The sequence below is a fragment of the Pundamilia nyererei genome, unplaced genomic scaffold, assembly GCF_000239375.1.
Source record: "Pundamilia nyererei isolate P.nyererei 1_Seehausen unplaced genomic scaffold, PunNye1.0 scaffold00176, whole genome shotgun sequence".
In the NCBI taxonomy this organism is placed as follows: Eukaryota; Metazoa; Chordata; class Actinopteri; order Cichliformes; family Cichlidae; genus Pundamilia; species Pundamilia nyererei.
Window position 1 is genome coordinate 94,225 of NW_005187577.1, and position 13,922 is coordinate 108,146.

At 41.8% G+C, this 13,922-nt stretch overlaps 1 protein-coding gene across 1 annotated transcript in view; it reads right to left on the reverse strand.

Moving 5' to 3' along the window:
• The window catches only part of itgb5 (integrin, beta 5), a 41,168-nt gene extending 28,654 nt beyond the window's left edge, over positions 1-12,514 (reverse strand). Inside the window, exons 1-9 of the mRNA XM_005746251.1 lie at positions 11,898-12,514; positions 11,089-11,174; positions 10,730-10,937; positions 10,364-10,613; positions 9,550-9,718; positions 7,418-7,579; positions 6,509-6,604; positions 6,318-6,407; positions 4,111-4,245 (exon numbers count right to left, since the gene is read on the reverse strand). Coding sequence (XP_005746308.1) covers positions 4,111-4,245; positions 6,318-6,407; positions 6,509-6,604; positions 7,418-7,579; positions 9,550-9,718; positions 10,364-10,613; positions 10,730-10,937; positions 11,089-11,174; positions 11,898-11,976 — 1,275 coding nt within the window. The 5' untranslated portion in view covers positions 11,977-12,514. The remainder of the gene's footprint in view (positions 1-4,110; positions 4,246-6,317; positions 6,408-6,508; positions 6,605-7,417; positions 7,580-9,549; positions 9,719-10,363; positions 10,614-10,729; positions 10,938-11,088; positions 11,175-11,897) is intronic.
• Between the last annotated feature and the right edge of the window lie 1,408 nt (positions 12,515-13,922).

Sequence of the window (13,922 nt, forward strand, 5' to 3'; positions counted from 1 at the left end):
ATCCCAAAACCTTCCCAGGAAAATAAAGTGGCCAAGAGAAGAGCACAGGGGGTTTTCAGAGAAGCATTCTACCCTGCTGAAGTCTCGCTGTGTGACGCATGTATCAAACTACCCCTCGCTAACATTTTCAAAAGATTCAGATCTCAATTGAGGCCTGTACAGAATACAAAGTGACTGCCACGAAGAGCCCAGTGCAAAACACAAAACAATTAAGATGTACTGTAACCACCTGTCACCTGAAAAGACCCCCAACTGCTAAAGGCAAGGCTGTGAAAAACACATAAGTAACACAAAATGTTAAAGTGTAAGTCCATTAAAATTACTCTGTATGTTGTCACCAAACATACAAAAAACACTCACCTTGGTTAACTCAGAATAAAAGATGGATGTAAATACTATAATGTCACAAACTGGTTCGTGGACTAACACAATGAAGTATTGAGGTTGGCATAACCAGATAGCTAAGTTTCAGCTAACCCAGTAGGACTGCTCAACAACAACAACAACAACAACCACCTTTATTTATAGAGCACATTTAAAAGCCAGCGGTATACCAAAGTGCTTAACATAAGAGACAACCTCTCATAGACTATAAAGGTTAAACATACACCAGCTAAAAAATGCAAAATATAGCAATAAATTACTGGAATTTCAAGCCGGGCCTGCTCATGTCTTTTGTCCTTTGCAGTGAAAGGAGATGAAGGGTAGCAGCTTGAAGTGGATCTAACATTGTACTCTGATACTTGGTGAATAAACTCCTGTGCGACATGAGAACGTAATCAAACTGTTTAACTAAGGGAAAGTATGATTTTTAGGACCCTTGAGCCTAACATTAGCAAGCTTAATGTAAACTTATAACCAGCTGTTATTGTTGTTTAGCTGGTTCTTGTCAGCTGTCCAGAAACCAACAGTTGCATGTTTAATCTGCAGGTAATCATGACATTGTTGGGAATATATGAGCATGTTTGAGGGCACTGAGCGCTCGAGTATAAAAGCTCTATATAAAAACCTTCCCTGCCACTGTATTTAAATATATATAATAATATAAATATATAGGGAAACTGTTTGCAGTTTCCACAAACCAGTGCTCAAAGGTATTGATTTATGAGTATGCATGAGTTTGTTGGAAGATTTAATTACACTCTATTCTTTGTATATTTATCAATATAATATCTTCTTTTTATATTAAATAATCTTAAAATTGCTGAAAGTCTTAACTTTAAGATGAGTTAAGACTGAAAATAAAACTTCTCAATCTTAACAAACTTTTCAGTCTAGTACCTGCTACAGGGCATGCTGCAGCAGGTACTACTAGCAAGTAGGAAGAAAATCCAGAAAGTCCAGTTTGAGTAAGAGACTGGTGAGCTGGGTTTTTGTTTCAGTACTACTGTTGATCTGAACACAGGATAGAGACGGGGATGAACCATAATGTGTTTCCCACAGCTATATCCACTGTGAACTGAATCCAGTCTCAATTCCAACTCACAGGAAGTCACCCCAAGAAGGTCCCACTGTGCGTTTTCTTGTTTGCTTAGGTGTTGACAGAAATTATTAATATCACTTTCGCCAGAATAGAATACGTTTGCCATAACTTGGCATTGCTGTGTACTCAGATTTATTATTATTTCAGCAAGTAACCGTCAACAATCACCTGATATCACTAACTGAACTGCAGTGCACCTGCTGAAGTTTAAACTAAAGGCAGAGGCCGTAGGTGTTAAGACGTCTGCAGTGGAACCTGAGAAGGAACTACCAGGTAGGATGCAAAGAGTGTGCAGATGCTGCCTCTGGCTGAACGCATTCAGGCAGGAACTCAGTGCAAGTATGACCCATCAAGTATTAAATATGATGATTTTAGGGTGACTGGGTCCTCTATTTTGAAAAGAATTAGATTTTTTAATTAACAAAAAACATAAAAATCCAATACTGGCACTTCAAACCTTAACATAACATCCACTATTTTGTTTCAGGCTGAGTACCAAAAACCATTAAGAACCAAAACATGCACACGATCCTAGACAGCCTCCTAGATACTATACCACACACTGGAAATGATATACTTCAACAAACAAACAAATTTGCCAGCAGTGACCTTTTCCAATACATGAACCAAAATGAATGTTTTCCATTCCATCAGAGCTACATGTTGCTGCACATAATTCGATCCCTGGCAGAAGCAGTCAGGGACGTTTTTTAGGTTGTGTTTAACTTTGTGAACTGTGTCACATTAAGCTAAAGTGTGCTGAAAAGAAGTATACTTTCGTAGATGGCATTTTTATGTAGTTGTTTGCGGTTTGTCGATTTTATTTTGGAAAATCTTAAATTGGGCTATGACCTACTTTCAACAAAAATAACAGTACTCAGTCATTTTAAGTGGCTCGGGACAGTTAACTACATGCTGTAGCTCAGGAGCAAGAGCAGGTCATCTACTGATCGGAAGGCTGGTGGTTCAATCCCTGGCTCCACCTAGTCTGCATGCCAAATATCCTTGCATCCATTGGAGTATGAGAGTGTGTGAATGGGTTAGTTAGAAAGCACTTTAAAAAAAGAAAAGCATAGAAGATAGTGCTTGTGTGAATGTGGCGTGCTGTATAAGAATCAGTCCATTTACCTGTCCATGCAGATAAATACCAGTCAAAACTGAACAAATCAAAAAAAATAAGAAATATAAAGTTTAGTAACTTTGACCCTAAAATATGTTTTGCAAGCTTTTTCCCCTCTTGAACCTCCATCTTTGCCGTTGCTGAACTCTCCCATTGATTTCAGTTCAGGACTGACTGATGTGTCTCTCTCTATAATACTCTGACACCAGCAACTTTAAAGACATTGCACAAAATCATTATTTTTTGTGCAATGTCTTACATTCTCAAACACTGTTTCCATCTATCCTGCCTTTTGCTACAAGCTCCACAGATTAGGAATCACGTTTGTGCACAAATATGGACATTCTTGCAGTTTTTTCATGTGGACGATATTAACCTCCCAAGACCCGAACTCTTTCATGGCATGCATTTTTAATTTCTCTTTGCTATTTGGTCTGACTGGGACCAGATGAATGTAAAAATTATCTTTTTACCTGATTTTGCTCTACAAGGGTCTGATATCTACATATGAGGACATTTGTTTAAAATTTCAATAGAACAGTGGCAGTATAATGTCCTCGTAAGAGAAATCAGGCCCTTGTAGAGCAAAATTTTGTATTGTAGTCTACACAACCCAAAATGTGATGTCCACATATGCTGACGCCAGGTCCTAGGAGGTTAAAGTTCATTTGCCATATGATATGCACAATCAATGTCAATAACATCGCTGTTTAAACTCTCCTCCTCCCTACTTTTGTCATTTGCTTTCAAGTAATTTTGGTGCTGTAAACATCACTTTCCCAGCTGAGATAGTAATCGGCACTTCCCGACTGAACTTCCAGAATAAAACAAAAATGAAAACAGGATGTGAGTCGTGAGTTTGTGCCTGTGCCTAGACTGAAAGATATAGATTAGGTGTGCCATGATATGTACACCCAATCATGTGACCGCAACTTCTAGATGTTTACGCCCAACAGCAGCAGAGATGCTTTAAAAACCAAACAAACAAACAAACAAACAAACAAAAAACAAATTCAGATAGAGCAAAAGCAGCTCAGAGATCTAAATCAAAACCTTCATTTGTTTGACAATCCGCTATATTCAGAGCACCACTCAGTATGTACACTGATCTAAAGACCTGGCTGAATTGTGAAGGGCCGACACAACAGCAAGCAAGTGGTGAAACACTTATCTGCAACTTCACCTTCAAAATAAGACTAAGGGCTTTGCAGTTTTTTTGGTTCCCATAGATGGAAAAAAATAAAAAGACTTGAAATGTCTGAATGATTTGCGTTATTGTTGTAACTGTGCAGCTCTGCCCAAGTAACATCTACACATTGGGAAATCTTCAAAAACAGGCATCCAATGGAGAAAAAGCAATCGCTTCTCTCTTTAAACTCTTAAAACCACAGATTGAATTTCATAATCCAAGAGAATAAAAGCGTGTGAGCGAGCACTCAGACGTTTTCTGGGCCAGCAGGACACATGAAACATTTATAACATGAGGTAAGCGTGGAGAAGAACTCACAGTGTCTCCTATCTTCAGGTCAGCACACTTCCTGAGGCCTGGCAGTGGGTTTCCATCCTGACAGGTGGCAGTGAAGGAAAGGCTGAGGTCCTCTGGGTGGTCCCACACTGACAGTTCTACTTTCGAACGGATGTTCTAAGGAGAACACAGCCAGGAGAGTTCAGTCATATGTGGTAATAAACCCAGGGTTTAAAACAGAAACTTTTAAGGTCAAGTAAAATAAGCCATCAACAGCAGGACTTTTTGCACTTTTAACAATATTTGAGCATCTAAGTGGAAAACCGAGTGAAACAGGAGGAAAGCATTTCTCTGGTTAGACACTGTTTTATAGCCAATCTCACCACAACCTCAAGTGCTGTGCGTGGATGCAGGTGGCTTGTGTGGGGACAAGAAATACCACAGCTGCACAGCTGCCTCTGCGGAACATGTGCACGCTCAGTTTGCAGTTGTTCATTCAGCGCTGCAATGCAAAAGTGCCAGGAACAAATCAGGAGAGTTCTTTGATGCACATGGATAAGCATGACTTCATTCGACCCTTCGCTTTCTCTCTTTCCCGCACACTTGCACTTTCATCACCCTTAACACAATCACAGCATGAAGCAGCTTTGTCCCTCAGTCAGACCTGAGGAGGAACCTTACGGCGCTTGGAAAAGCCCGTCCATCGATCAAACCTCAGAGGTGGATATAACGTGGCAGCTGGAATATTAACAGGCCCCGAGTTAAAAGCGCTTCATTCAGCATTGCTTCTACACACTGAGCATGTCAAGTGTGCATTTGACACAACTTTCTGCCACTCAGAATGCACCGACTCAGCCAAGAGAAAAGAAAAATCTGTCTCGCCCACACATAAAAATATTTAGGGAAAGCTTCCCAGCATGAGCTGCAGTTTCCTGGTTTCAGAAAGCTGTTTGTTTAATAAGAAGCAATCAGATGGCTGTGGCTCCAGTTTAGCAGCGAGGCACAGGGAGACATGATTGGCTTTAAATAAAAAGGCCACGGAGGAAGCACGATGTGCACTTCTGTATCAGTGTAGCCCTCGCTGCCATCACAACTCCACAAAGCAGTTTTTATCCAGATTCGTACGTCAGGCAAACCAAGTTTAAACTAAGTAATAGAATGATGTTATATGAATCTTGTTTTTGTGGTTTTCTTTTTACTGGTCAGATCTAATTTGGCCCATGAGTTAGAACAATTCTGAGAAGCCTGCATTAAGATAACTCTACCTGCGACTGAAGAGAACAAAATGATTTTTTGTACCACACTGTTAGCATGGCTTTTAATGTTGTAAACTGGGCCAATTTAAAATGGGAGTCTATGGAAACTGTCTTGGTTTTTGAGCCTGCCTCGAGTGGCTGCTAAAGGAACTACAACTTTCTGCAATTTAGGTTGGTTTCACTGGTCTGCCTCAGAGGTCGCTGCTTACTCGACACTTGATGTAGATCTAAGGCTGACTAACTTTCATTAGAGGACAGGGGAGACTGAACTGTCACCTAATTCACAAAAAATAATTCAAAGACTAGAGGAAAGTATTAAACATATAAGCAGAGATGGGCAGCAAAGGATCATCCAACTACTTTTTTCAAGTAACGAGTAAAGTAAGGGATTACTATTGCAAAAAAGTAATTGGATTACTGTTACTTTTCCGAAACACACTGCGTTACTAAACCGTGATTTTGTTCGTGAGAGTGTCTAATGACAATGACGCAAGTGCGTGTGATGTCCATGGTAACAGATGTGTGCAGATCAACAATGGATAAGATGGAGTGCGGGAGAGTACGACCATGCAGCGTTTAAAGCATGGAAGTACCATAAATCCCGGACTACAGAGCACACCTGATTAAAAGCCGCATGCTCTAATTTTAGAAAGAAAATCAATTTTGTACTTGTACAGGCCGCACCGGATTTTAAGCCGTATGCGTTTCACTTTTAATATGAGATATTTACACAGAAACATTACACGTGAGGATTTTTAACGTTTAATTTAATCCGTAAGGTAACATAAACGTTATGGTAACATACAAAAATACATACTGCAAAAGGTTCTTTCCCCTCGAACAGCGCCTGTAACACGGCTACCTTTAAGTATACGTACGTATCAGTAACACACAAATTACGTTGCTTATGGTTTTTTTACGGTATGGTTTATGGTTTCTCACTCCCACCAGCGGGAAAGCAGATGCTCAGCTGCACAGATTTGCATTACTCACATTGTAGGCTGCAATAATCAGCTGGATGACATTCTTGGAATCCTGATCAAGGATTTCTACTGTGGTCCCTGGGATGAGTGCAGTAAAATTCTTTGGGGAAAAAAAAACAGGAGGCACCACTGATGGTTTAAGATTTTAAATACTGTTAGAATGTGTGATCTTTAGCTTGTATAGACAAACATTCAGAGTACCTTGTAGATCACGTACAGCCTTTTTGTCACAGCAAAGTTGAGGAAGATGTTGTTTTCTGCCAGTTTCTCCCCGAGAAGAGCCAGAGAAGGATAGTCCTGGAATAAGAGAGGAGGATATGGAGTGTGCAAGGCAACTCTATATGTACAGAGTATAGTTCACCATGAAACAGCATCAAAAAGTCTTAAGGGGTCAATAAACCAGAGCTACAAATAAATGATTTCCACTTTAAATGGAAGCGAGTGCCTTTCACATGATTTTGATCCATGTTTACATCATTAGTCTTCTGGCATCTACAGAAATCCTTAATGAACTTGTGTCTGAAAGCCTGTCTTTGTGCAGTTTTACCGAATATAAGAAACGAATCCACTGATGTCAGAAGGATAACGCATCTCATACCAATACTGCTCTTCATCAGCTGTTATTTGAACAAGGATGCTTAAAATCCAACAAACAAAAACAACAACAACAACACACATCTCTGCACGCTCCTGTAAAAGCTTCCAGGTGTGTTTGTGTATTTGGACCATTCACGGGCTCTTGTCATTAATAAGCATTTTATTGTGATTACCTGCTTACCTGAGAACTTAGTGAATTACTTATTTACTGAATTAGTTAGAAAAAAAAGAAGTACTCAAATCTAGTAATGTAGTGTGGCTAAAAGCTGGGTGGAGACAGAAGGCCATGAAAAGGGAAGCAAACTATCCTAAAAGCCTTGAAAGTATGCAGGATGTTCATCATGTCATATTTTTTTTGCCTTTCAGTGACCAAATGCTGCAAATTCCAGCATCTGTTCACGGGTGGGCTTTGCAGTGAAAAGCACCTGACGTTTACTGAACACCAGCAATATGAACCACAATACAGAAAATCCCTGAACCCTGAATACTACTTTGTATTTTCAGTCTTCTTACCATCTTTGTGGAAGCGCTGTACTCGTTGTTGTCATTGAGGTGACACTGTCCATCGTGGGGATGGACAAGACCACCGAGCCTGCCGTCCAGAGCGAGGTGAGGTACATCGTCTGTGGCGAACACCAGCAGGTGAAGGGCCTCTTTCCTCCAGCCTATTTTTTCCTGTAAATGGGAGGAGTAAGTTAATGGAGATAATTCTAGCTACAAAAAACAAATACCAGCATCCAAATCGCCAACATCATTAGAACCAAGCAGCAGCTTCCAAGGCTGAAAAAGAAACCAACCCAGAAATGTTGAAAAGTGCCGTTCCACTAATGGGACTGAGTCCAATGATCCCCACAGACCCCCACGTTAAAATGTGCATCTTTACAGAGAGGTACCACATGGTTTTAGCTTTTGTGGCTATTTTCCTACTTAATAATAACTGCTGAAAAGGGCCTACATCCCTTGAGTTAGATGCCTTTTTATGCTTCAGTGATTCTTATTTAAGTGTTGGTGCAGAGAAATTAGAAAAACGTCAGAGGAGTTTTGAGCTGGATGTCAGTTTTCACTCCGCATCTTCCAACTCCATTGTCACGAAGAACAAGTGACCCACGTCTGAATCACATGATGCTGACTCTTTGATAGACTGGTAAAGCTTAGCAATGATACACAGCTCATGTGCTCAAGTCCACTACTGTACAACAAGCCAGACTTTTCTCTGCTTTTATCAACAGGAAACAACAGGCGGGGGCACCGAGAACGCTGACAGAGTGCTGACTGATGCGTGAAAACAGCTTTTCAGCCAATGAGAAAAGAGGGCTCGGCATTTTTTTGCCCTGTGCAGTGCACAATAGAACCGTGGATGCACCTATCAGAGGCCTCTCTGAAGATGAACCACAGCTGTGTCATAAGACTGATATCTACATCTAGGTGTGTGATGGGTGGCCTTTCCTGTTATTGTGGATGTACTGTAGAAGAGGAAGCATTTATGCTGCTTGTAAATAAAAACCTAAATAAAAAACTGCCTCAGTGAGTGAGACTGATAAATGACCAGTAGTGGCCTAAAACAGTGCAAATTAAGTAAATTACAACAGAGGAGCCAACTGGAAGGAGTCATGGTCCTCCTTTAGAAGTAATTAAACTGGAAGAGGAACACGGGGATATGACTGGGCCCGCAAGGTACTCATCCTCATGTTTAACCAGCTGCACCAGACTGTACTTCCTGTCATCTCCACCCCCGATGTTTTTAATTAACAAGCACATAGGCAGGATGCCTGTCACAGGGGCTGCTCTCACAGGAGCTGCTCTCACAGGAGCGGTCCCTCAGACCTGTTACCAACTGTGAACAAATAAATCTTCAAAGGGTCCAATAGAAGACTACTCAAACATACTTTATGAAACTTTTTTCTATGTATTGAACACTGAGCTGGTTGTAGTGCAACTCCGCAACATTTGACCTCCCTGACTCTCAGTAGCATCTAAACGCCTGTGGACTAATGTGTGAAGGACAACTTTTTCTTCCCCTCAGAATACAAACAATGTGATGTTTATGCTAACTCACAAGTGCATAGCCTACATGTGTTTCTTTCACTGCCAAAGTCAACAATTGCAAGACTAGCTACAGTAAAACAGAAACTGAGTTCACTAATATCACTAACATCAGGATTGACTCCCAGCCAAGCTCAGAGACTTCTCTGCACGGAGAGAGCCCACACAGGCATGCTCTCCCCATGCCTGTGTGGGCTCTCTCCAGGTACATCAGCTTCACACAGAACAAAGACACGGTTGGATTTTGCTACTAAAAAAGGGCCCCATTCACAAACAGTACACATGCAATCTTAGCGTAAACAGTTCACACATGTGGGGTTCATTAATTATTTCATATTCTACAAACAACCTCTGAGCACATGTACAAAAGAAATGATGAAGTCCTGGATAAATCTCCTAATACTGCTCAATAATAATAATAATAATAATAATAATAATAATAATAATCCTCTCTTCCTTCAGGTTATTGCATACAGTTTACACCATAAGCCAAATGAATACAAGCAAATCATTTAACTGCATGTAAAGGAAAGCTTACGTGTAAGCTAGGCCAATAATAAAAGTATGAAGTCATAAATGAACAGAAGGGGAAAGATCATCACCTTACAAACAGCAGCCTGAAGGATGGCGTCAAAGCCGCCCTCCGGTGCGTCTCTATTGCGAGATACCATCTGCTTCTGCACCTCCTCGTTAAAACGGTCCACTTTGTCAGTCAGCGAGAGGATGTGGCGGAAACCAAAGCTGGGGACACAGTTGGGAAACAGCTTGTACCTGTGCAGGGTGACAGACACACTGCATGTTAAGATTTTATTTACATTTTTGGAAATTAAAAAACACAATAAGTGTCTTTAAAGGCATAAATCCTGGCTCTGACGGTTTGTTTGTGTTGAAGAGAAGCTTAAATGTTAAATATGGCGTATCTTATGATTCACTTCATATACAGTACTTGTAGACTCTTTCTAATGTAGTGAATGGGATAGCTATGAAAGAAGGGAGATCTTTTAGCAGGAATCGCTTTAGTTTTTCCCTAAAGTGCCTTATTGTTTTGTGACTGATGCACAAACACACACTCACAAAAATATCTAAACATGGCACACACACACAGCCCAGGCCATAACCTAAATGGGAAGTGATGCGCACAGAGTTAGCCGCACCTCCAGGGCAAACATTGTGTACCACAGCTTTCTCTACTCTTTCACTTCTGCTCCCTTTCAGTTTGCCTGCATCACCAGCCCCAGGGGACCGTGGGAGTACTAGGGCCATTTTTAAGAACTACATTATTCCATCTGCCTTCTAAATATGAAGAAAAAAGATGCAGAGTACAGGATTCAGAAAGGTGCAAAAACAGAGTGTGGCCACAGAGTAAATCTCTTTCACCTACAGCTATAGAGCTCGATTCCTTTTGCCACCACTTACCCATTGCATGGGTTCTCCTGGTACTTTGGTGCCATGTAGGAGAACGGGGACATGTTTTTGTCCACAAATGAGCCGAAGCCTAGCCTGAAATTGCTGGTGAGCTTGCCCATCTCGTGGGCTAGCTTAGTGCCCAGGTTGCGAATGGTGTCCAGATCATCTTTCATTGAAAGAGAGAGGTCCATCAGGTAGTAGAGATCCACCGGGTAGTCCTCCACCTGCCGCACCTGCAGGCTGAACCACGTCTGGTCTCCTGCATGAAAAAAATCAGTGAGCTTTGCATTATTTATAAGAGATGCTTTTATTACTTTTTTTTTAATGTTCCAAGGTTATCCCGTATCCTAAATATGAAATGTTTATGATTCTTACCGGGTCGCAGGCTGAGAGAGATCTTCTGTGGCATAATCTGGACCACATCATACTGGGTTGACCCAGACCCTTTTGAACTTAGGGGTATGTTCTGCAGGACGTTGATGCTGCTGGTTGGGTATTCAATGAAGTGTTCGTCACAGCCTCTCTTCAACAGGTTTTGACTAAAGTCACACCGTGATGTCAGACTGCGCCCCCTTCCAAAATCCTGCATATAGAAAGCAACAAATCTCAGATTCCTGATTACTCATACTGCTTCCAAAAGGTCAAAAAAAAAAAGTGCTGAATGCATCCCACACTTCACTGGACCTGTACAAGTAAATGTACATGATGAAAATAATCGATCAACTAAGCCATACCTCTTGTGCGCACCAGGCGCAACTGGGGTGAATCAGGAGGCATTCTTCACAGGAAGTAGCACTGCCACTCATGCACATGTTGAGACCTGAGGGGGGACGGGAACAGAGCAGAAGCTAGATTTCTACTTTCATCCCTATCACGGTTGCACTTCTATTTCAAATTAATGACCAAGGAAACAGACCCTAAGGTTAAAAAAACGAATAATAATGCAGCCCATATTTGGTCAAAGGTTAAACAGGACCTGTGATGCTCAGTTCCATCTTTTCCATATTTATTAGAATAACTGAGTACAGAATTTGGGGGCTGATGCAAACATTGATTTTTGGGGATGTAAAAAAAAAAAAAAACTGATATGAAGATCTCAGCCAATATTCTTAACATGCTGCTTGTTCATATGAAATCATGGAGCCTCTGATTTAGCAGCTGAACATCAGTTGGAGTGATCATGGCCTTTGTGAGCTCTTAATTAAATTTATCAATAGTTTCAAACATTTGTCTGACTGACTGTGTGGCCATTTAAAGGTAAGCGTGACATAAGGTTGATTTCCTTGGCACTGAATGGGGAATAAATAACAAAAAATCTTATCTTGCTCCAATCTTATTTCCACAGGAGCTTTGCATGATTCACAGTTAAAAATAATCCTTATCTATCCTAGGGCCTGTAGTCCTTTCGTTTATCACTGTCAGAGGCTTCGAAGTGTTTTTTCGAGGAGCTCCAGCTCCGCGTGTGTGATCCAAACACAACCCAACGGCCGCTGCAAAAACAGGCAGTGATTTGTGCTGAGAAGAAGACAGTCCTGCGTCCTACCTCTGGCACTGGGCAGCACTGTTTGCAGAAGCACGCAACACAGAGCCGCCTGCAACATCCACGTCCCGAGGCTCCACATGGTGTCCCTGTGGGTGTTTTTAAAGGCTTAGGGAAACACCGGCTTCGTATCTCTTCAGGAACCGATGGCACCGTGTTACTCTCCCATCAGCGCGCTCACCAGAATAAGTCCAGCTGATCCGTGCAAATCAAAACAGTGTGGCGTGTTTAGACCATTTCACATCCACAGACACGCGGGTTTGGGGCTCATCACAGTGAATGATCCGTGTGAGGTGAGGGACAGCAGTTCCATTGTCTTCAAGTGTGAGAGTCAGCGCTCTGCACCGTCCTGTTGATCTGCTCTCTTAACTCAGGCTTCAGTGTCTGACGCCTCTGCAGCCTTCCACGTCTACTCTACCCTCAGCTGACAACTGCTCTCACACTTCAGCTTCATAGCACCTCTCGTTTCAAATCCACTCAAAGATCGCTAAAAGAAGAAAAAATCCCGTCCCAAATTACACGAACAAAAACTGCGCTCAACTGTGATTTTCCTTTCAGATTTGAGCGTTGCTTTCTCGGTTTGCTTCCAGCTGGAATCTCCGCCCACTCCCTGCCAGGGATTGCTTTAACCCGTTCACTGCCTTTTGGAGTTGTCGGCACCACATTATGTCGACCACGTGGGGACATCTAGCGGTGAATGCAGAGAAAGCCTCAGCTGGGAGGCATGGACAAGGAAAGGCTGCTCTTGTCATAATCCTCTTCTTCCAGAGGTTCCCAAAGTGTGGGGCGCGCCCCCCAGGCGAGCGCAGAGCAATTAATGAATTAAAAACAAACAAACAAAACGCTTGGACACTGCTACCATAAAGGACAGGTTTTTGACGGGGCTCCCACACAAACTCAAAGCAGAAGATAAAGCATCGTCAAATATGTTTCCAAACCAACTTCCTTCCAAACCAAATACTAGAAAATAGGGTGAAGCATATCTTTCCTTTGGCTTCACCTGCACAAGTGCCAAGGTAGGTCACCCCGGCAGAATTGGTTTTCCCCTGTGTCGGGAGCACGCGCTGGGCTGTCCAAATCCTGACAAACAGTATCCCACATTCTGGATTTTTTGTTCACAAACACTTTTTAGTTCTTGACTAACTACTCCTGACATTTTCAAGATGTTAGCTCTTTATGCCGTAAGGTTACAGCGGGATACAAATAATATCAGGCTGATCCTGCCACAATTTGTTCCCCCGGTTCAAATCACGGACAAACAGTATCCCACAATTCTTTATGTTTTTAAACACATTTTTCACAGAGAGGCATTTTTTGAAAAATGTATCGATAGCAATGTTGAATATTATTACACAGGAAAAAAACAACTACACGTAAAATAATTGCACCGTGACGCCTCTGCCTTTTTAAATAGAGGGACATTAACTGCGTGTATGTAAGCGTGTAAACCTGCAGTTAGAGACAAAATACTGTTAATCTGAATATCTGCCATTCTGCAATTCATCTCATGTAAACAATAACGTGGCGCACAGCGTGATGTGAAAAAAGGCACATACCTTTCACGTTGAGTGACCAACTCTGTATTCCTGGTCCACACGTTAACGCAAAAAAGGAGTTTTAAAAAATGTCCGTTTTCGGTGATTCGAAAAGCCGTTTACATGTGGACAAAAGGTCCAAACACATAGAAACAGCTGCGTCCGTCAGATACACACCAAAGCACATTTTTTGGTAGCGCATGCAAGCGGGCCATTGTTATTACCAAACTGATTTTATGTGGTACACGGCGCTCAAAAATCTGTCAAAAAATGTTTTAGTATGACTTTGCTAAGTTATGAAGCTGCACCGCTTGATGGATTGTTGGAGCATTACAGCTAGGGATGGGTACCAACGGTACCTGTCATAAACTGTAGTAACCAGACCGAAAAGCAGCGCACATTTCGGTGCTTTTTTTTCCCCCTGAGCTGTGATACACTTTAGATTCTAGCCAATCATTTTACGTTTCCGAGGATAGTAGGCGGGGCCAGGTAC